Source organism: Rhinopithecus roxellana, chromosome 14, assembly GCF_007565055.1.
Source record: "Rhinopithecus roxellana isolate Shanxi Qingling chromosome 14, ASM756505v1, whole genome shotgun sequence".
Classification (NCBI taxonomy): domain Eukaryota; kingdom Metazoa; phylum Chordata; class Mammalia; order Primates; family Cercopithecidae; genus Rhinopithecus; species Rhinopithecus roxellana.
In genome coordinates, this window is record NC_044562.1 from 32,976,324 (window position 1) to 32,999,727 (window position 23,404).

The 23,404-nt window shown below is 51.3% G+C and overlaps 1 protein-coding gene across 1 annotated transcript; it reads left to right on the forward strand.

Moving 5' to 3' along the window:
• Positions 1-1,434: 1,434 nt before the first annotated feature.
• On the forward strand, positions 1,435-23,086 carry IGFBP5 (insulin like growth factor binding protein 5). The gene is made up of 4 exons (XM_010362313.2): positions 1,435-2,584; positions 16,161-16,390; positions 17,005-17,124; positions 18,322-23,086. The coding sequence occupies exons 1-4, from the start codon at positions 2,248-2,250 to the stop codon at positions 18,451-18,453; spliced, it is 819 nt and encodes a 272-aa protein (XP_010360615.1). The 5' UTR covers positions 1,435-2,247; the 3' UTR covers positions 18,454-23,086.
• The last annotated feature ends 318 nt before the right edge of the window (positions 23,087-23,404 follow it).

Consider the following 23,404-nt stretch of genomic DNA (forward strand, 5'->3'; position numbering starts at 1 on the left):
GTTAACGGCGTAAAGTGAGATGCTCCTGAACTGAACAAGCAAGAAAAAATACTTTCTTAAAAGCAGTCCTCCAGAAAGAATTCTTATCATAGATAAGGGTGCAGTCTAGTGGCAAACTTCATGAAATGCAGCCCCTTCTCCAAAGGAGAGTTAAAATCCTTCTCAAGGGAGGAAGCACAGTGTGAAAGGTGTCACAGCCCACCCCAAGTCCACCCAGCAGGCGCAGTGACAATGGTCATTTCTCTCTGACCTGCCTATGAGGTTCATGACCCACTCGTGTCAATTTCAAAAAAAAAAAAAAAGCGAAAACCACCACGTTCGCTTTTTCGAGGCCTTAGTTTTCTTTCATTTTATTAAAGAAAGAGGTCTAGTGGCACGACTCGGTTCCTAGTCAGGACCTCTTCCCAGCAGGTCCTGTGGTCTTGTCAGCTCATATTCCTGGGATGTGCCTACAAGCACCAACTCACCTATCACAAGGTCTCCTCCCGCTACTCTGCCACCCACTCCCTCCAGGGATGTGGCCCTGCCCAATAGAAATACCTCTGCAAAATGACAGAGAGGGAAGCGTCACTCCAATCCACCTTTCTTCCCTCTAAGAACCCCACACACAAGGACACTTTAGGCCACCATGTAAGGTTTTCAGACTTAGCATTTCCTGCAAAGTGTCCATCTCTGCAACTCACTGCTCTTAAAATGTATGAACGTCCATTCTTGCAGGTACACAACACACACACAGAGAGAGAGAGAGAGAGAGAAAGAGAGAGAGAACCTCCCTGGCCAATGTAGCTGAAGGAAAGTGGTCACCTCTTCATCATGAGTACAGAAACCCCCTGATTAAATCCTCTTCTCCAGACCTTTAGTGGAGAAATTCAGTTTTTCTTCTTTTTAAAAAAAAAAATTTTAGCTCACCAACCATCACTGGCCATCCTACAGTACCTGTCCCCCAAGCACACACATGGACACACACACCCCACATGGAAACAGACACCGGCATACAGTCAATTGCAGAAGCTTAGGAAGATTTCTTGGGCATGGTATATCCGGTTGGCTAATAAGAAAATACATCTCCCTTCAGCCTGTGCCTTGACTAGTTAAGGGATAGTAGGGAGGGGGAGACCAAGTTACTCTCCTCATTGTGTTCACCCTGCTCCGAAGAACTCTGCCTTCCACTGGCCCCTCCACCTCCTCCCCACACTCGGTAGCCCCAGCCTGTCCCCCTTGCCCCTTTCTTACATTCCGGGGGGAGGAGGGCGCTGTTCAGGGGAGAGGAGAGCGCTGTTCAGGGAGAGGGAGCGAAGGGGAGCCCCCTTGTGTCTAGAAGGCCTCTCCCCACCCCCACCCCGTGTGAGTTTGTACTGCAAAGCTCCTTGGCATCCTTGCCTGAGTTGGGTGTTGGGAAGCTCAAATTGCAGCTACAAACTGGCTGGCAGCCAGGGGCCGGCTATTTAAAAGCGCCTGCTCGCCCGGAGCCTGTAGTCTCTTTGGAAACTTCTGCAGGGGAAAAGAGCTAGGAAAGAGCTGCAAAGCAGTGTGGGCTTTTTCCTTTTTTCGCTCCTTTTCATTACCCCATTACCCCTCCTCCGTTTTCACCCTTCTCCGGACTTCGCGTAGAACCTGCGAATTTCGAAGAGGAGGTGGCAAAGTGGGAGAAAAGAAGTGTTAGGGTTTGGGGTTTTTTTGTTTTGGGTTTTGTTTTTTGTTTTTTTTTTTTTATTTCTTGATTTCAACGTTTTCTCCCACCCTCTCGGCTGCAGCCAAAGCCTCTTACCTGTTCCGCGCCGCCGCGCACCGCCGGCAGCTGAGGGTTAGAAAGGAGCGGGGTGTGTTTTAGATTTTAAGCAAAAATTTTAAAGATAAATCCATTTTTCTCCCCCAACCCCAACGCCATCTCCACTGCCTCCGAGGTCACTATTTCGGTGGTTGCTTGGGGGTGAACAATTTTGTGGCTATTTTCCCCCTATAATTCTGACCCGCTCCGGCCTCCGCTCACTGAGTGCACCTGGCGCTGCCCTGCTTCCCCCAACCTGTTGCAAGGCTTTAATTCTTGCAGCTGGGACCTGCTCGCGGGCACCCCAGTCCTCCATCTCTCTCTACATTTTTGCAAGTGTCTGGGGGAGGGCACCTGCTCTACCTGCTAGAAATTTTAAAACAAAAACAAAAAAATCTCCGGGCGCCCTCTTGGCCCCTTTATCCCTGCACTCTCGCTCTCCTGCCCCACCCCGAGGTAAAGGGGGCGACTAAGAGAAGATGATGTTGCTCACCGCTGTCCTCCTGCTGCTGGCCGCCTATGCGGGGCCGGCCCAGAGCCTGGGCTCCTTCGTGCACTGCGAGCCCTGCGACGAGAAAGCCCTCTCCATGTGCCCCCCCAGCCCCCTGGGCTGCGAGCTGGTCAAGGAGCCGGGCTGCGGCTGCTGCATGACCTGCGCCCTGGCCGAGGGGCAGTCGTGCGGCGTCTACACCGAGCGCTGCGCCCAGGGGCTGCGCTGCCTCCCCCGGCAGGACGAGGAGAAGCCGCTGCACGCCCTGCTGCACGGCCGCGGGGTTTGCCTCAACGAAAAGAGCTACCGCGAGCAAGTCAAGATCGGTGAGCGCGCTCAGTGTGCCAGTCAGTTACGCGGCGCACGGGCGGGGGACACGGGACCGGCTGGGCCCGCGCGCTTTGCGTAGCAAGTGGCTTCGAGCTGGGGTGCAGCTCGGGAGTAGTCGGGGAGGGTCCTTGCACCTCGGAATTGGAGCCCTGGAGGATCCTGCTACCCTGGGGAACTGTCTAGCCAAGTCTATCCCAGCTTTCGCTCTTTCTCCTTCCTCCTACCCATACCTTGCCCGCCCCCTCCCCCACCCCCTCCCCCTACTCTGTCCGAATACTGATTCTGAGTTCCCATTCGGTCACAAGGTCCAAATCCCCTGGTACCCTATCTCCAGTCTGAAAGAGTGTATGTTACATTATCAACTCCCTCCTCCACCCACCTCGCGCCCCGCATACGTTTTTTTCTGGACTTGGAAAAAAATCTTTTGTTAAAATATTATTTTAACTGCGGCCTGGAGAGAGAGGCGTTACCCATCTTCTGAGCTAATTCCACCTTTGTCCCTTTTGGCCTCTCCACCCCCGTGCCTCCAGGCGTTTCTATCCCTCTACCCCTACACACACACCACAAGCACCCCACATTCTTGGTAACTAATGCCTTTCGGGTGGAAGCCGTGAAGCCCCTCCCATGTGCATAACCATTGCTTTTGATTGAAGATGATTGCCTGTGGTAGATGGTAAAACATACTTAACTGCAAAATGACTTTTATCCCAGGAAAGGAAAAAATGCTTTAGGAGCGCGGGGGTGCGGGGTGGGGATGGGGAAGAGTAGGAAGGAAGGGTTTGGTATTCTGTGCCTGGTGTTCGTTTCTGAATCTAATTCCTTTTTCCCCCTCTCCAATTCAGATTTTACCTAGGATGAAAGGTGGACATAGGGCTGGGAGGCAAAAGGGGATGTGAGATTCAGACCTTTCAACTTCCTCGCCTATGCAGATTCCCGGCACCACCACCATCTCCACCCCCGCCCCGCAATTCCTCCCTCCGCAATCCCCCCCCCACCCCGCCCTCCCCAATCTCCTAAACCAGATCAGAAGTGGGTGTGCAGTAAGTGCATGAGGGGCCCTGGAAACGCAGAATGCAAAATTCAGGGGGCGGAGACAGAAAAGCCACGCACTGGAAGCCTCGCCTCCGCTTGCCCCGCCCCCGGGTTGCCTCGCCTCCTGGTTGCCCCGCCCCCAAATTCTCGGCGCCAGAAGTCTAGGGTTGAAATGATTGACACAGCTACTTGTTCAATCAGAACAGTTCTACCCCCTTAGACTGAGTTTCTTTTTGGAAAGAGTTACCTGATCTTTAGTTTAAAAAAAAAAAAAGTTAAACTACATAAAAGTCTGGGTTCTAAGACGTCAAACTGGCTATTGATTCTCTCCAAAAGGGGTTAAAACTTGGCTAAACAATGTTTAATTGGCGTAGTTTAGTTAGGGGGACAGTTTAGTTACGGGGGCAATCCCCTTCTCCCTCCCTGTCCCTTTCCATTACTCACGAGCACCCTAACATGAGTTTTCTGAAGTGCAAACTTCAGTCACTTTAGTGCAGGAGAGGAGTGCGTCCGCTCTTGCCAGGAGGCCGGAGAGCTTCCTGTGTTCAGCCTCTGTCCTCGCAAACCCTGCAGTGTTTGAGTGACGCAGGCGCCAGCCCCTCCAGCTTTGCAAGAGGTAGTCGATCTCCAGGTTGCAGCCTGCAAAAAGAGGAAAAGAGGAGGACGCGCAGGCCCTGGGAACCCCAGAGACCGGCTTGTGAGGTTATTTTTATTAAGATCCACTTTTCAAAGGCGGTCCTGCCTGCCTTCATCTTGGGGGATGTGGATTTGGAAAAGCCTAGCGGAGGGGGAAAACATTAATTGATTTCCTGGCTTGGAAGCGACCGCCCTGGGTAACAATCCAGTCACATCGAAAGTACGTAAGGTGTCACTCGGCAGCATCCTGGCTCCACTTATTATTTGCCAAGCGTGTAGTGTGATGTGGCTAGTGTGAAGGGTGTGCACGCAGGGCGCACGCGCGCGCAATTGCTAGGCGAGCACGGAGGGCGCATCACTCACACACACACACACACACACACACACACTTCAGTCCCAAGCAAGATCCCCTGTAGAATTCCCTGCCGCCCCTTGCCCAACCCCCACCTTCTGAGTGCCTTTGGGCCAACCCGAAGCAGCCTCTTCTACCCGCCCCCTCCCCAGCACTCCTCTCCGACTCCACCCCGCCGAAGGCAGGTGCCCGGCAGGCTGCTGTTGCGGGTTGGCGGCGCTCCACCGCGGCTGCTGCCGACATCTTCGTCCGGAACAGATGGGTTGGGAGTGGGCGCTCCTGGAAAGGGCGTTTTAGCCGGACAACCATTGGGCGGGTCCCCAAAAAGTTGGAGATGGTGTACAGACCGTTCTTAAGAAGAGAGAAGTGGACAGAGAGAGGGAGAGTGCCCTTTTGGTCCTTTAGCCAAAATTCCTGCTTCCCAACCCACCTCCCTCGTCTCCCCCGCCCGCCCGCCCGCCCCGCCAAAATCTGAGCTTGCAGATATGGATTCGCCCCCTCCCTCCTGCAGTTGCAGCATACACAGACACACACACACACACGACATATTATATCTATATAATGCGTATTATATATTGTATATATGGTATATACTATATTATATATATTTATATGTAACCAAACATATGTAGAACCCAAAAAAAGGTGCATTTCTGGAATCAGAAATGGGGAGCAGAGGAGAGTGAGGTGGCAGGCAGCCAAAGCCTCTGGGAGGGCGAGGAGAGGGTGTTTTGCTAGGTTGTTGCTGAGCAACTGTAGAGGGAGTGGGCCCGAGAGCCGGGTGCTGAGAGCCAGCCTGGCTCTGCATTTCATTCCGACCAGTTCAGGAGCAGAGATAGATATGGAAAAAAGAATGTGTGTGAGGCTGGAGGGAGATGATAGACGGGAGTTATTTGTTGGGCAAAGCTCAGTAAATAGCGGTGAGTGGAGGGAGTCAAGGAAATGCTGGGTTTGCTTTCCGGCATTTTTGGTGGGGAATGAGGTTTGATGAGCTGGTCCCCAGCATAGATACTGGGGTTCAGGTAGGTCTCCTCCGTGCTGGTGAGACATTCAGTTTGAGGTGTAGGGAACCATGGGTTCTGGGTTTCTGTTCTGTCATTAAGAAATGAGACACCGTGGGACAAAAAATAGACTTCTGGAAAAGAAAGCAAAAGCATTACCTAAATAAAAATGAATTCAGCCTTTGCTACTTTGAGGGGTTTGGCCTCCATCACCCTGGCTTCAACTCCAAGCTTGGTCTAAAATGCCATGTTGAAGTCAAGTTCCAGAGTTAGGTTTATTGGCCAAATTTATGTCTGGGTTGAGCAAGATCATGGAAAACTGAAGGAGCCAAATTCCTTTCCCACCCGCACCCCCTCCCTCTGAAACAAGTCTTTGAGAGGATGGCCGTACCCTGAGCCAACCAAAACGGGAGTCGGGAAGACGAGATGGGGCTTTAACTGGACTTTTCTTGCCACCTCCGCCCACCACCACCCCTTTCTGCTGTGTCAGCTCAGACTGGAAGAACAAGCAGAGTTAGCCCTAGTGAGAGCTCATTTTCTTTCCATTTCTCTTTTTCCCCCTTCTCGCCCCTCCCTCCTACTCTTTCCTCCGCCCTTCTCTATCCAACCCCCAACCCCCACCCCAACTCTAAGGCATCCCCTGAGGGCTTGAGTTTTAAGTCAGAGCAGCTGTGAGTTAGTCTGGGGCTTGGTCTGGATTTGAGCAGGCAGGTGGGCCTGCAGCTGCAGAGGGAGGACCAGGCTGACCCTAGGAGCCAGAGGTCATCGTGAGGGTTACAGCAAAGGGCATGGGAGCAGGAATTCCCTGCAGAAGCCCTGGCCCCCTTAATGGAGCAAAGAAGAAGCCAGCGGGAAGGGGAGGTAATACTTGTGTAAAGTTTCTACTTTGTACCTAAGCAATGCCTATGAAACTTTTAAGATATTTAGTGTGTGGAAAACAAAAACTCTGGAGAAGAGATCACCACACTCCAGACCCACTACATCCAGAAACTGGAAGAAGATCTTAAAGAGCAGGTACCAACCAGGAGCCGGAGCAGAAGGAAAGAGGGCGGGAGAATGGCTGCGCTGAGTCAAGCAGGGGATTTGGAGGGGTTTGTTTAGTTTTACATTTGCTTTTTCTCTACAGTTGGTCCAAAAGCTGCAATTCCCAGATACCATCCTTAAATTGCAATCTGGACATGTTATTCAAAACAGTAAGATTGATTACACATTGATTACATATTTGCAAAAATAAATAATCAAATAAGGAAGGCAGTGTAGGCTTCTACCCCCTGCCCCCCGCAATACCAGCAAAACCTCCCCTTTTATTTCCAGTTTCATTTATTTCCATAAATTCTGTTATGATGTCATTTCTCTCTCTCTTTTTTTTTTTAAAATATAAATCCAGAGGAGTGACTGAACATCTCTGGGAGGGGGAGAGGTTATACTCCCACCTTGGCTACTATGCTGTTGGTTTAGAGCACCTAACCAGGTTGGTTAGTGCCTGGCCACTCAGCTTAGCTCAGTCCGAGTGTCTCTCCAGGAATTGTCTGGGTATTGGCCAAAGAATGTTAAAGCTGGAAGGAACCCACAGCCATCATCACAGTCAAGGTCCTCGTTTTAGGATGAGGATAATGAGGCCCTGAGTGGGGAGTCACTTGCCCAAGATGTGGCAGCAGGGTTAGAGGCAGAAAAGGGGCTGGGACTCAGCTCTTCCCCGCAGGGGCTCCGGCACTGCATTCAGCCATTCCTGGCTTTCTCGCTAGTCACTGGGGCTCGTGCCTGGGCCTGGGCTAACCTGCAGTGAGGCCTTTGGCAAACACTGCCAGATGCTATCACCCCATGACATCATAACCCACAAGCTGAAGGCGCTGTTTTAGGGGCAGTAGGAAAAGGAGTGAAGCAGCCCCAAAGCCCTCCCCAAAGGAGAGAGAGCCACACTCTCTCATTTTCACACTCACTTCTGTCCCTTTTTCTACACAGTCTTGCATACAAGCCTGGCTTAGGCTAGTGGTTTGTCAGGGAAAGAGGACCTGGAGGGTGTGAAGGATGGGTGTTCAGTCCAGCTTTCAGGTCCATGCACCAAACCTCATTTTCTACATTACAGGAAACTCTCCTGATGTGGAGAGGCAGGCAGGCCCTGGCTGCCTCTGGGCTGTGCAGCGGCCTGTAGTCTTGAAGAACAGGGTGCAGAAGTGGCCTGCTTCCAACAGCACAGTCCTCACGTGGTGCCAACAGAAAGCAGAGATTGAGGGAGGGTGCGGTTGGATGGGGTGAGTGCAGTAACTAGGGAATTTCTGCATCCGAAGGAGAGAAGGAAAACCATGCACTACCAAAGTTGATAAGGAACAGAGCATGAGGACCCCTGGCTTTCATGGGCAGGTGCCTCTGAGATCTTTCAGCAGGAGAGGAGAGATGTGCTTCCAGAGGGCAGCTGGGGACTTCCAGTTGCTGCAGGAAGTGCTGAGAGCCTTTCTAATACATCCTGGAGGCCGTGGCAGCTCTTCCTCTGGGATGCTTAGGAAGGAGGCAAATAAGATAGGCTGTGGGCCCCCTTTTCTCTATACATCTTTAGGGAAGGAGACTGAGTCCCCTTAACGCTGCATGAAAGAATGGGGTTAGGCAGAGGAAGGACTCCCAGTGGGAGCTCTCTAAGTGGAGACGGGTCCATAGAGCACCTTTGCCAAGTCCTTCTCACCTGGTGTTGGCCAACAGACCCCCAGAGACAAGGGTCAAGCCAACACTTTCTGGCAGACCTTCCTGCAGTCCAAGGAGCCTTAGATCTTGTGGTCTACAAGTAGGTGTCTGTCAACCAGGTGCTGTAGCAACCAAATTTTTAGTTGATGATTGGAACTAGGGAGGTGAGAGGTAACGGAGCACTACAAAGGCAGAGACCTGTGCTGAGAGTGAATTAGCACACATCACCCTGAATAATCCTCGGAATATAATGGAGAAGGGGCCATTGCTATCCTCCCCATAACTCAGGTGAGAAAACTGAATTGGAGAGAGGAAGAAGACAGTAAGGTCTTTGGGAGGCTGAGGCAGGTGGATCATGAGGTCAAGGAGATCGGGACCATCCTGGGTGTGGTGCTGCGTGCCTTTAGTCCCAGCTACTACGGAGGCTAAGGCAGGAGAATCGTTTGAACCTGGGAGGAGAGAGTTGCAGTGAGCCGAGATCGTGCCACTGCACTCCAGCATGGCGACAGAGTGAGACTCCATCTCAAAAAAAAAGGTCAAAGTAAATCTGTACCAAGGTTTGTTTATTTATTTATTTTTAGAAACAACGTCTCATTGTCACCCAGGCTGGAGTGTAGTGGCACAATCATGGCTCACTCCAGCCTCCAACTCCTGGGTTCAAGCCATCCTCCCTTCTCAGACTCCCCATTGCTAGGACTATAGGTGCACACTGCCACGCCCGGCTAATATTTTATTTTATGTAGAGATGGGGTCTTGCTGTGTTGCCAAAGCTGCACCAAGGTTTACTGAGCTATTGTCAACAGCTTCATCTTCCTCCCAGAAAGGGCAACTGAAGGTTTAGGGTGGCACAGTTTGCTGTAGCTATTTAATAGAGGAGCTGCGATTTGAACCCAGGTAGTCTGGTTCCTGATTCTGAACGGTTATCCACTATACTACATGGTGTCTGTATTCTCTGGTAAGGATAGAGATATTATATTCCCAGCTTGGCCAGCTTTGCTGTTGGTTTAGAGTACCTAGCCATGCTAGTTCTCCTGGCCTAAAATGGGGTAGGGGGGCTCAGTTGGGTACACCTATAGCCCTCATCATCCAGTCAGTAGGACTCTAGGTCTGCTCACCTCCCCTCCAGGGTCTTCCTCCTGGCTTTCCTCCATTCTTACAACTGCTTTTTAGGATGATAGCTTTGGGGGTTTGTTTTTTTCTTGGAAGGTTAGTGCTCATTTCCTCCTCAGCCCATAATTCAGGTTAAAAAGAACCCAGAACATGCACGTCTGTTTCTGATGATAGAGTAAAAACAAAAACAAACAAAAAACAAGCAAACAAACAAAAAAACAGTGTCTTCTGAGAGAGACTGGCACCAGGCAGATGCTGGTCAGAGACGGGATGGGTAGGAAAAGCGATGATGTTGCCGCTTACCTGGAAGCCTCCACAGCGCCTTCCCCGCCGCCCCCGCCATCACCCCTGTGACCTTTCTCCTTCTGCAAATGCACACACACAAGCGCAGAAGAGCCATTTGACATCCACAGCTGGGAAACAGACTTCAAGAGACTGAGACAAGTCTTAACATTTTTTAAAACAGTGAGCAGCCAATCCCTCATGCTTCCACCAGCCTTGTGTTGTAGGGAGGAGCTGGTGGCTGCAAGTTGGCTAGGGACTTAGGGTTGGCAAGGGAGGAGGGGGACTACAGAACATTCTAGACTGGGCCTCAGTATTTTCATCCATACCCAGGCAGAGGCCAGTGCCATCAGGCCAGCACTGACCAGTAGGACTTTCTGCAATGATGGAAGCATTGTAGGTCTGCAGTGTCCATATGTGGCCACGAAGTCCTTGAAATATGGCTAGAGTGACTGAGGAGCTGAATTTTTCATTTTATTTAATATTTATTAATTTAAATAGCCACACTGGCTAGTGACTACTATATTTTAAACATATATATATGGTTTTATGTATATACATATATATATATATGGTTTGGTTTGGTTTTGTTTTGAAACAGAGTCTCACTCTATTGCCCAGGCTGGAGTGTAGTGACACGATCTTGGCTTACTGCAACCTCTGCCTCCCAGGTTCAAGTGATTCTCCTGCCACAGCCTCCTGAGTAGTGGGATTACAGGCACACACCACCACGCCCAGCTAATTTTTGTATTTTTAGTAGAGACACGGTTTCACCATGTTGGCCAGGCTGGTCTCAAACTCCTGACCTCGTGATCCACCCGCCTCAGCCTCCCAAAGTACTGTGATTACAGGCGTGAGCCACCATGCCCAGCCTAAGTAGTACATTAATATGTAGCAGCCTTAGGCCAAAGAGAAGCCCAGTGAATCCAGGAGCACCCCTGCTGTTTCCCACACTATTGAAGCTCATCTGTCTGCCTCCCTGTCCCCTGCGGCAGGGTTATCCTGCTTCAGGGCAGGGGCATGGATGAGATAACCTCCCAAGGCATGCACTGGGCTCTAAGCCCCAGCTTATATTACAGAAATACTTTCAGACCTACTTCTCTTTGCCTCTTGGGCAGATTTACACATCTCTCCATTTAAAGATTATTTATTGAATACTATATGCTGGTGAGACAAAGAGAAATGACGAAGCTCTGCCCTTAAGAAGTTGGCTATTTAAATTCCACAGAGGGGACTAGAATGAAACCCAGAAGAAATTCAGATCCCTTTTCCATTCTTTGTAGAGAGATTCTAGGCGTCCTCATCTTATCTTCTGTCTAGAAAAGGAGATGGGAGAATCTCCCCAGGTCTGGGTGGCCTGGCAAAGCCCGACACTCTTCCTGGACTGTGAATTTCAAGGATGCCTCTGTTTCTTCGATTTTTGTAAGCTAAGGCACAATATCTGGGTCACCTAGTTTTCTCTTACAATTGATTATTAGGTCAAGCAAGATAGAGTGATAAACTAACACCAGCCCAGGAGCAGGCTGTTAATGGCACTGGAGTGTGACTAAGAGGTCCGGGGGTGGGGGGTTTAGATTTTAGGCAGGCAGGTCTCCACCTGGATCCATCCATTGCTATGACTAGCAAGCAAGGTGGAGTCAGAACCCTTCAGAAGACCATGTGCCTGCCTCTGCTGAAAGAGAACAGCCATAAAGGGCAGGTTTGGAGAAAGTGGTTGAGCTTGGGCACGGTACATGCATTGTGCAATTGTGCAGACTGTAGTATTTCTCACCCTAAGATGCCTCTGGGTCTGTAGCAGCTGGACTTGCACCATGACACTCTCTGTGTTTGCCAGGACATAGAGAATGGTGCAGTCCTTAAGCACGTGTTCATGTTACCGTGGGGAGAGGCCGATGTACCGTGTGTGCCTCTGTGGATGCTGCTGCACTGGGGTGAATGGGGAATGCCTTACGAATGAAAGAGGAACTGAGTTGGCCACCCAAAAGTGGCAGGGGCTAGAGGCATTGGAGAGCCAGTGGGAAGGACTGGAGGTATTGTATAGAAGCCAGAGATTTAGATCCCACCCCAAAGGTAAATACTGTATCCAGATAATATTATCATCATCCCCTCCCTTAGTCACTGAATAGGATTATGAAGGTAAAGGTCCAGCCTCCATAGCTCCCAGCAGGAGAAATGGATGCTGAGCATTCCACATTTCCCATGCTCTGCAAAACCCTCTCAGAACAGCATCTCATGGGCAGGGAAGCCTGGAATATGTCTCTCTTCCTTCCTGGATCATTTTCCAGTTGCAGGTTACAGAAACAGCAGAATGCCATGCAGAAAGAAACCCTGTTTCCCCTCTCCCTCACCTGCCTTCACTCTCCCACACACGGTTCTCTCCAGGCCTCGCTTGTTTGTCTCCCTGACTCTTTAAATATATGCTGCAGACACACAAATGAAGGAAGGGATTCGAGTGATTATTACAGAAGTAGGAGAGGGAGGCACCCAAATTCCAGATTTTTTTTTTCTTCGAGACAGGGTCTCACTGTGTCACCCAGGCTAGAGTGCAGTGGAGCTATCAAAGTGGAGCAATCATGGCTCACCTCAGCCTCAACCTCCAACCTCCCGGGCTCAAGCAATCCTCTGGTCTCAGCCTCCTGAGTTTCTCAGACTACAGGCACACGCCTCTATGCCCAGCTAATTTTTGTTTTTGTTTTTGTTTTTGTTTTTGTTTGTAGAGACGGTGTTTTACCAAGTTGCCCGGACTGTTCTCGAACTCCTGGGCTCAGGCAATCCACTCACTTTGGCCTTCCAAAGTGCTGGGATTAGAGATGAGCCACCCCGCGCTTAATTCCAAATTCCAGATTTTAAAAACGTTTCCAGTCCCTAGAAGTGAGTGAGCCCATGCTGTGTGGGCGTCAGTCTCCCACGCCCTCTGCTGGCCACATGGAGATATTGACCTGTTTGTCAAACAGGTTCCAGTGCTGACTGTTGAGTTTTTTTGCTGTTCACGTGCAGAACAATCTTCACCAGGAAGTCCTCCTGGGTATCCTGCCTAGATCCCTTCTGCAACCTCAGTTCGTTTTCTCTTGATGAAATAGCTCAAGAGTAGCCAGTCTACTTGTTCCTTCTTGTTTTATCTAAAACTTAAACCCTTCCAAAATTGAAAGCCTATTTATGACTCAGCCACAGAGCAGCTGAGTCGGGCTAGCTGCTTCTGGCACGCAGCTCCGGTCTTACTTTCCAGCCCTTTAATCTCCGTGGCTCTGCCCTGGCTCCCCTCCAAGTTTCCACTGTCTCTCTGGAGCCTACAGGTGACCACAAGACCCTGATTAGTATCTTCGACCCTGGACTCTGCTGCTGCCTAAGGAATAGGTCCCATGGGGTTAAGTGGCACCAGAAACCGGGAGGCACATCAAAATGTTAAGCCTGCTCTTCAGAAGCAGCCAAAAAGCTTGCAAGCTGGGGAAGGTGTGCCCTCAGGAGACTCATCTTGGGGAGGCTGGGAAAAGGAGAGAGTTTGCAAAAGCGTTTTTAGTTCCTTAAATGAAGAGAGATACCAGAATCTACATGTTGTATGCCAGTATCATGGTTGCTTGGCCCCGGGGCAGTACTTGAACACTTTCAAAGAAAAGAGTAAGAGAGGTCAAAATAAATTTACCCCAAGGTTTGTCAAACCATTGTCAACAGCCCCATCCCCCTCCCGGAAAGGGTGACTCAAGGGTAAGGACAGCCCACAGCAGTTAGAAAAAGTCCCAAAATGTGAAGGGTCTTGAGAAGAGCTGTTGAGGGAAGGCTGTGGGCCACCATGCTTCTGTGTCCACCAAGGCCAAAGAGAGAGAGTAAGCTGCAATGACAGCTGGAGAAGGGCACCCTCTGACCAAATGGACAGAGCCTCCCCCAACAGGTAGCCAGAGGAGGATGGAATGGCACCCCCATTTCAGATGTCCTTAAGAACTAGAGATAGATGCTTATTTCTGCTTGGACACGGGGGGATTGGTTAAATGGCCTACAGAAAGGATTCCAGGAGCTGCTACACCAGCCACAGGAGAGGAGCCAGGTTCCCAGGCTCTCTCCCCTTGAAGAGGTGACAATGTGCTGGCTCTCTGGGCCGGGCTGGGGCAGCCCACTGAAGGAGATGCAGAGACTCGTGTGTGCGCTGGTCAGCAGCCAGCCCACTCCCCCACCTGCCCTCACTTTATCCAGTTACAATCTTGTTTGGGGAAGGGGTCCGGGCTTCTCCAATCTGAACACCCATGCCCCCAGGCTTTCAGTAGCCACCATTTCCTGCCTGCTCCTCCCCCCACAGTAGTCAACTACTTTTTGAGGATTAGAATGCTTGGTGATGCTGAGGTTGAGTGGTGCGGCTCCAGTCCCTCAATAAGACTGGCCCGAAAGCCCTTCTGTGCGATGGTTAGCGCTCCCTCTCCTTACTCCCTCTTCTCCAAGATCTGAGCCTCCAGGCGAGATCTGTGTTACTAGGTAACGGAACCCCAGCCTTTCCATTTGTACAGAGTCCCCAAACCAGCCTTGCTTCTCCCTTCCTCCTGCCAATCTCACTTGCTCTACAACCAAGAAAAGTCAGTTTACCCCAGAACATGACCCTTTTAACTAATCCCTAAAATCCTGCCTTCCACCTACCAGGGATGTCACCCTATTGATGAGTCGTCACAGCAGGGTTTGATAGAGGAGAATCGGGGTACTGGGACATCAAGACACGACTGGGAAGAGGGGGTGAGAGGCCAGAAGGGGTGCCAGGAATCTCAGGTTGAATTTTGTTCGGGGAGAGCCCGCCCACCACCTTGTTATTTGTTTTCTCCGAGTCATGATCTTCCTCTCCAGTAATTACCTCCCTTCCTTTCCTGTGAATAAATACCCAAAGCAACTCACCACCAGGAATGCTGCAAACCCTTGGAGGTTTCTTTAGGGCAGGGACCTTCTCTGCCAAGGCCTTAAAGATCAAATACCTATTTCATGAGACTTGACAAATCCTGAGCCAAGAGAGAAACAGATGCTTGGCTGCTTCCTGCCACCTGCCATCCTGACCAGGTTAGGCCAGGTGTTCAAATGCCTTTCCTAACTCACACCTGGAACTTGCCCAGGGCTGCAAGCTCAGAAGTCGGGTTCTATACCTGTCCAGAGGCATAAAACAGTGTCTTCTCAAAAAGCTTCTCTTTTCCCCACCCCCCCTTCCTTGAATTCTACCCACTTCTTCTGTTCCCCATCCCAGATGTCTGGCGGTCACTCTTCCTGGGCATCCCAGCGATCATGGAGTGGGTGGAGAACAGAATTTTCTTTCATCTCATTTTGGTTATTTAATATCACTCAAAGCTCTATTTTCTCTTTCCAGTATTTGAAAAAAGAGGGAAGCAATGAAGACAGGGCCCCCCACCTCCACTCACCCCTGCACCTGGTCCCACTGTGGGGCATTGTGGCCACACCCCGCCTGCCTGGAAACAACAATCTAAAGTTCCCCCACTCTGGTTCCTCTGAGGCTGGGTGAGGTCAAGGAGCTGAGAGGAGAAGGGGACCCAGGGATGGATGCCTATGAGATAAGAATTTAGGGGAAATCTGCGCACCAAGAAAAGGCCAGACGGGTAGAATTAAGGATCAACAAATACATGAACAAAGTCTTACTTCTCTAAAGGTCAAAAGTCAGCTAAGTATAGACTGTCACCAAGCCATTCCTATATATAACTGTCCTGGTCTCAGCCAGCTGTCAGCCTCTCTCAGTCCGGAGCTGAGTAACGTCCCAGCCTCCCAGGCCCCCGAGCACGGCACCAGTTCTGAGCCAGAGCGGGAGTGAGGCCTCTGACTTCTACTTGGCCCCATGCCAGTCCCCTCCGGGCCCACATTTCTGGCTCTCCCCTCCCCTCCCTTCCTCCTGCTGTGTATGAAGGTCCTCACCACCCTGCTGCTCCAGACCCCAGGACCCCCTCCTCCCAGGTTCCCCAAGTCCAAAGAGACCTTGACATCCAGCAGCTCTGAAAGTGCAAAGATCTCACTAACAGGACAGATTTGGCCCTTCTCGTCCACGCCCTGGCTGTGTCATCTTCCTCCGTGGACCCAGATTCCCGGGTTCCTACTTCTCAGCCCCACCTCCAGCCATGTCCCATCTACTTGGCCATCCCCCAGCAAGCAAACCGCTCACTACCACCTTCATCCTTGCAGGGGCCACTTTCCTTGCCCTTCCTCCTTCCTGCCCCCAGAAGGTCCACTCTGTCCTCACCCATCCGTCCGTCAGTCTCTCAGTTCTCCTCTGTGAAGTCTCTCTGCCTGCACTCTCTGCGTGACTCCAAGCATGCCAGAAACTTTCCCACTTACATGAGCATTCACTCTGCTTCCTGGTTCTTATCCCCCTGCTTTCAGGGTGTGCCCCAGGAGGGCAGAGACACATCTGCTTCAGCCTTTATTACTCCCTTCACCCCAAACTGCCCAGCCCTGGGCTCTGGCCATGTGCACCTTGGCCCACAGGGGCTGACCCTCCGGTTCCTTCTCCTGCAGAGAGAGACTCCCGTGAGCACGAGGAGCCCACCACCTCTGAGATGGCTGAGGAGACCTACTCCCCCAAGATCTTCCGGCCCAAACACACCCGCATCTCCGAGCTGAAGGCTGAAGCAGTGAAGAAGGACCGCAGAAAGAAGCTGACCCAGTCCAAGTTTGTAGGCGGAGCTGAGAACACTGCCCACCCCCGGGTCATCTCTGCACCTGAGATGAGACAGGAGTCTGAGCAGGCACGTCTCAGGGATTCCCTCATTCCCTCCTGGCTTTTGACCTTTCCCTGCATCTAAATGGACATTCATGGCAGCAGGAGGTGCTTAGGCTAGACCCGGCAGAGGACCTGCAGCAAACCATGGTGGCTCAGCTTAGGACGTGGGAGGAGAGTTTCCAGAGCATACACTTGTCAGGGCCAAGGGCTTGTGCTAGTAAGTGGGAATAGAGACAGTGCTCATTTGAGGAGAGTGTGTGCCAGCCCAGTGGCCACGCGCCAGGTACCTGGGCCCTGCAGCTGTGTCCAGTCCGAGGCAGAGACTGAGTATTCTCCTAGAGCATCTAGACATGGGCACCTCTGGACATGGTTACTCAGCAGAAGAGAAAAGCTGCAGGGGAGGGGGTGACCTGGAACACAAAAGAGAAAGTATGGATACCTGGCCAAAGGCAGGCTTTGTGATCCCAGCGCATGTGACAGGTGACAGGGAGGAAAGAGCTTTGGCAGTAGACGATTAGCACCAAAGGTGGTGACTTTCCTCCCGAGGCCCTTCAGCCCCCACCCCCTGGGCCACTTGTCAGCGCAGCTGGGTGGTTTTCCTTTGGTCTCGCCATGCCTCTCACCCTCCTGTCCACACAGGGCCCCTGCCGCAGACACATGGAGGCTTCCCTGCAGGAGCTCAAAGCCAGCCCACGCATGGTGCCCCGTGCCGTGTACCTGCCCAATTGTGACCGCAAAGGATTCTACAAGAGAAAGCAGGTACGTCCCCTGCCCTGAGCTCCCAGGCTCACATGGCTCCGAAAATGGCACCTGCCAGGAAACTCCACCTTGGGCAAGTGCCTAAGATCTCCACCGTTAACCGCTTACTGTTTCCCAGGCCTCAGATACCCATTCGTATACCACGATCACGACTTTCCACATTCCCCACTAGGCTGCAGTCCATTCCCTCATTCCCTCGTGTGCTGTAATCCACTATGCTTTCCACGGGTCACCTTAGCTAGGTGACTTCATCGCAAGAGGAAATTCTCTAACACTATCGCACAGCACGGATCATTGGTGTACCACACACTCAGGAGTTTAAGCCGTATTTTCTCTGTGTACCACCTGAAATCAGCTCGCGTCCCTTCACAGCCAGGCTCCCCTTTGGGCAATGATCCCTGGAGGGCATGGCTGAAGGCTGGGCCCCACCCCTGCAGTTTCTGATTGGTAGACCTGGGGTGGACTCTGGGGTGGACAGGTGACCGTGATGTTGCTTTAAGGGCACCAATAATCTAAATGTAAGAGCCAGGCCACACTGGGGCAAATCGTGGCTCTGCCACTTACTAGCTGTGTCCCCTTACTCATCATTTAATATCTCTGTGCCTCCAGACCCTTGTGTAAAATGGAGAATGAGGAGTAAGTGATTGATCTTTGTAGAGCACTTAGAACAGTACCTACTGCATACCAAATGTTGAGTGGTGGGTACAGGATAAGACCACAAATGATGCCTCCTCCTGTTATTATTATTACCGTTGTCATTATTATTGGATCATAACTCTCTTGAGAATCTGCAGAGTTTCAGGCTGAGGGAGACTCGAATGGGTAATATTTTAAAAGGGACTCTAAGCCAGGCACAGCGGCTCACGCCTGTAATCCCAGCTACTCCAGAGGCTGAGGCAGGAAGATCACTTGGGCTCAGGAGTTCTAGACCAACCTGGGCAACATAACAAGATCCCATCTCTGAAAAAGAAGAAAAGAAAGGGATTGAAGGAGCTAGCCAAGGGTAGGCTGCCTACATTCACATTTTTCCCTGGGTCTTTCCATGAAACAGGGACACTAGAAACCCAAGGGTCGGGTCTAGCGCCCTCAACTCTCTGGAGATGAGAGTCTTGTCTTGGGGTAGAGAAGAGGCAGGACAGGGAGGAGCAGAGCCCCGGGGTGCGGCGTCCTCACAGCCTGTTGCTCTACTCACCCCAGTGCAAACCTTCCCGTGGCCGCAAGCGTGGCATCTGCTGGTGCGTGGACAAGTATGGAATGAAACTGCCAGGCATGGAGTACGTCGACGGGGACTTTCAGTGCCACACCTTCGACAGCAGCAACGTTGAGTGATGCGTCCCCCCGAACCCTTCCCTCACCCCCTCCCACCCCCGGCCCCGACTCCAGCCAGCGCCTCCCTCCACCCCAGGACGCCACTCATTTCATCTCATTTAAGGGAAATATATATCTATCTATTTGAGGAAACTGAGGACCTCGGAATCTCTAGCAAGGGCTCAACTTCGAAAATGGCAACAACAGAGATGCAAAAAGCTAAAAAGACACCCCCCCCCCTTTAAAATGGTTTTCTTTTTGAGGCAAGTTGGATGAACAGAGAAGGGAAGAGAGGAAGAATGAGAGGAAGAGAAGGGAAGGAAGTGTTTGTGTAGAGGAGAGAGAAAGACAAATAGAGTTAGGAAAAGAAGGACAAGCAGGTGGGCGGGAAGGAAAGGCACCGAGACCAGGGAGGGGCCCAACTTTCACGTCCAGCCCTGGCCTAGGGGCGGGAGAGGTGGGCGCTAGAAGATGCAGCCCAGGATGTGGCATTCGATGACACTCGGGGTTTCCCAGTATGGATTGGTCAGGGGGAGAAAGGAAAAGGCAAACCACGCCAGGACCTCTCCCAGATCTGTCTCCTCCTCTAGCCGGCAGTATGGACACCCGGACCCCTGAACTTCCTCTCCTCTCACCTGGGCAGAGTGTTGTCTCTCCCCAGATTTATAAAAACAAAAATGCATTCCATTCCTCTGAAAGCAAAACAGCTTCATAATTGAGTGATATTAGATAGAGAGGTTTTTGGAAGCAGATCTATGAATATGAAATTCATGTGCATATTTCATTCCCCAGGCAGACTTTTTTTAGAAATCAATACATGCCCCAAAATTGGAAAGACTTGTTCTTCCAGGGTGACTACAGTACATGCTGATACGTGCAGTTTCAGCCCTCATTTAATTCAATTTACAAGTAGCACAGCAGCCTCTGTGGGGGAGGATAGGCTGAAAAAAAAGTGGGCTTGTATTAATCTACAAGACTCCATATAGTCATATATAGGCATATAAATCTATTTTTTCTTTGTTTTTTTCTTTCTTCTTTTCTTTCAAAAGTTTGCATTAACTTTTCAAAGTAGTTCCTATAGGGGCATTGAGGACTTCCTCATGCTGGGAAAACTGAGAAAACCCATATTCTCCTAATACAACCTGTAATAGCATTTTTGCCTGCCTCAAGGCAGAGTTTCCCGTGAGCAATAAACTCAGCTTTTTTGTGGGGCACAGTGCTGGACTTGACAGTGATTCCCCACATATATTCTTCTGCACCCACCGAGCCAGGCAGAGGCCAGTCCTCTGTGGTGCAAACAGCATGCACCTCAGTCCATCCCATTTTAGTCTTTAAACCCTCAGGAAATCACAGTCTCCGGACATCACACCACATGAGCCCAACAGGTCCATGACGGATCCACCAGTCCCGCCCCAGCCTTTTCCTTTCGTCTGAACAGAACGTGCATTTTTGGAAGCCTCCCTCACTCTCCACACTGGCAGAGCAGGAGGGAGACTGAAGTAAGAGATGGCAGAGGGAGATGGTGGCAAAAAGGTTTAGATGCAGGAGAACAGTAAGATTGACGGTTCCGGCCAGAGTAGATGTGGGGAGGAACAGAGGGCTGAAGGGACTGTTCCATTCTAGCTTTGGCACAAAGCAGCAGAAAGGGGAAAAAGCCGATAGAAACTTCTTTAGCTTCCCCACCCTGTATGTTTTCTGGGATTCGAGAGGAAAGAGAGGAAAATGGGGGAATGGGTTGCAAAATAGAAATGAACTTAATCCAGGCCACAGAGCCAGGGAAGGCGGGTAACTTTAGGAGGATGCTAGACTTTAGAAGCCAGATAGGAAGAATCAGTCGAAACTGGCCATGCTTTGGAAGGGACAAGACTAGGCGCTCCGCGGCCCACCTTCAGCCTGCAAGGAGGGATGGAGGCCCACGAGTCTTTCCGGCTCTTCCTCCATTCTGGCCAGTCCCTGCGTCCTCCCTTGGGTGGAGGATGGAAGGAGGGCCGGAACAAGCAGGGAACGCATGATTCAGGGATGCTGTCACTCGGCAGCCATATTCTGAACCAAGAAAACTCCCATTCTCCAATGACTTCCTCAGCCGGTGGGTGGCCTTGTGACTGTTCTTTAAAGCTGAAGATATCCAGGAAAGGGGGCTTGGACACTGGCCAAGGAGACCCCTTTGTGCTGCGGACACAGCTCTCTTCACTCTTTGCTCATGGCATGACACAGTGGAGACTGCCTCCAACAATGAATTTGGGGCTACGAAGAGGAATAGTGAAAAAGCAAATCTGTTTCAACTGATGGGAACCCTATAGCTATAGAACTTGGGGGCTATCTCCTATGCCCCTGGACAGGACAGCTGACTGGGGACAGGAGAAGTGCTCAATCTTCATGAGACAAAGGGGCCCGATAGGGCCAGCAGCCACAAGGACTTGACCTGCCGAGTCAGCACGCCCCATCTCTCTGCACAGCTGTCCCCTAAACCCAACTCACATTTCTGTGTGTCTTAGGCCAGTATCCCAAACCTCTTCCATGTCACTGTTCTTTCCACCTATTCTTCCTTTGCATCTTGAGCAGTTATTCAACTAGGATCTGCCAAGTGGATACTGGGGTGCCACTCCCCTAAGAAAAGACTGAGCCAGGAACTACAGTCTCCCCCTACATTCCTCCCAGCCTGGACCTGAGAGGGGCTCTCTCTTCGCCCACTGTGTCTGGACTTTGGGCGGGCTTCTGCCCCTCGCATTGGCTTTTTGCTGCCAGCCATCAGGTAGGGGATTAGAGCCTGGTATGAGTGTGCCAGACTCTTCCGGTTTCCAAAGTTTGTGCCTGGTAACCCAAACCTGTGAGTCTCTTCTGCATGCAGGGTATTCTCATGGGCAGTTGGTCACTCCCTAGAGAAGCTGGGCCTTCATGGACGCATGGAACTAAGCCTCCCAAATGGGAGGTCTGGCTGGGCCCAGGGTGGGGAGACCCTGGGAAGGGAGGCACTGGAGGAAGACAGCACCTCTTCCCCCATGGCAGGGTGCAAGGTAGGCAGGTTTGGAATGGTGTGGGCATGGCAATCTAAGCAGGGCTCTCTTTGACTCCAGGCTGGCCTTTGGCCGACTGCCTGCTGACCCAGAGACCTGGGACTCCGGGCTATCCATGGCTCTGGGTCTAAGTGCTGCCCACTCCCACACTCACACCCACAGAAGAGACCCACAGAAGGTCTCTCACATCCCCTTTAGACTCGTGCCTCACTCCAGCAGTGGTGAAGATCCTCTGTCTTTCCCATGACTGCTAGGAGATAGGGAAGTCCAGCCAGGACTGACCCTCCTTCCTCCAGCCTGCCCCAACCCACCTGGCAAAGCAGGGCACATGGGGAGGAAGAGACTGGAACCTTTCTCTGACAGCCAGGCCTAGACAGACAGGCCTGGGGACACTGGCCCCATATGGGGAGGAAGGCAGGCGCACGAGGTCCAGGGAGGCCCTTTTCTGATCGTGGCTCTTCTCTCTCACCCCGTCTCCCCACCACCACCTCTGTGGCCTCCATGGTACCCCCACAGGGCTGGCCTCCCCTAGAGGGTGGGCCTCAACCACCCTGCTCCCACCACCCAGCGGTTAGCGAGACAGAGCTGCCACGGCAACCGCCAAGCCCCCCTGAAGGTGGGACAGTACCCCGGACCCATCCACTCACCCCTGAGAGGGCTCTGGCCCAGGATGGGAACCTCAGAGAAGAGCTCTAAGGAGAAGAAACCCCATAGCGTCAGAGAGGACACGTCTGGCTTCCAAGAGAAAGGAGGCTCTGTTTTGCAAAGTGGAGGAGGGATGAGGGACGGGGGTTTCACCAACCAGCAACCTGGGCCTTGTACTGTCTGTATTTTTAAAACCACTAAAGTGCAAGAATTATGTTGCACTGTTTCTCCACTTTTTGTTTTCTCTTAGGCTTTTGTTTCTATTTTAAAACATACTTTCTTGGTTTTCTAATGGAGTATATAGTTTAGTCATTTCACAGACTCTGGCCTCCTCTCCTGAAATCCTTTTGGATGGGGAAAGGGAAGGTGGGGACGGTCCGAGGGGAAGGGGACCCCAGCCTCCCTGTGCCCGCTCACCCCACTCCACCGGTCCCCAGTCACCAGCCGGAGTCTCCACTGCCACTGTCACACAGTAGCCCACATGGATAGCACCGTTGTCAGACACGATTCCTTCAGATTCCGAGTTGCCTACCGGTTGTTTGTTGTTGTTGTTGTTTTTTGTTTTGTTTTTGAAGACAGCAATAACCACAGTACATATTACTGTAGTTCTCTGTAGTTTTACATACATTCATACCATAACTCTGTTCTCTCCTCTTTTTTGGTTTCAACTTTAAAAACAAAAATAAATGATGATAATCTTTACTGGTGAAAAGGATGGAAAAATAAATCAACAAATACAACCAGTTTGTGAGAAAGAAAAAAAAAAAAGCAGAAAAAAAACACGAAAAAACCATCTGAATGCGGAAGAGCTTGAGCTCGGCTCCTGTTTAGCATTTTGTACTTAAGGAAATAAAAAACCAACAAAGGCTCTCACATTTTCTTACAAGGTGAAGATTGCTGTATACTATTTATTCAACTTATAATTTATGTTACTCCTTGATCTTTGTCTTTTGTCATGACAAAGCATTTATTTAATAAAGTTATGCATTCAGTTAGCCTACGTCAGCTTCCTCCGAGGGCTCAGGGAAGGCAGGCAGTGGGGGACGCGAGCCCCCGATTCTCCTCGGGCCACAGCCGGGAGGGGATGGAGAAAGGCCCCCGGCGGGATCCGGGCTGAGCGACTGCTCCGTCCAGAGAGAACCCCCCATCCCCCAAGACAAGCCCACCCACTGGAGCTCCAGTGGCCCCTTCCCCACCCGTTGGAAAGCCACCACAGTCATGGAACCCAGGGCAGCCTACATCACCTCCTCAGGCCTCCATTCCCTTGTGGGTAAAACCTCATAGAGCTGCTGTGAGGATTCGGCCAGTTAATG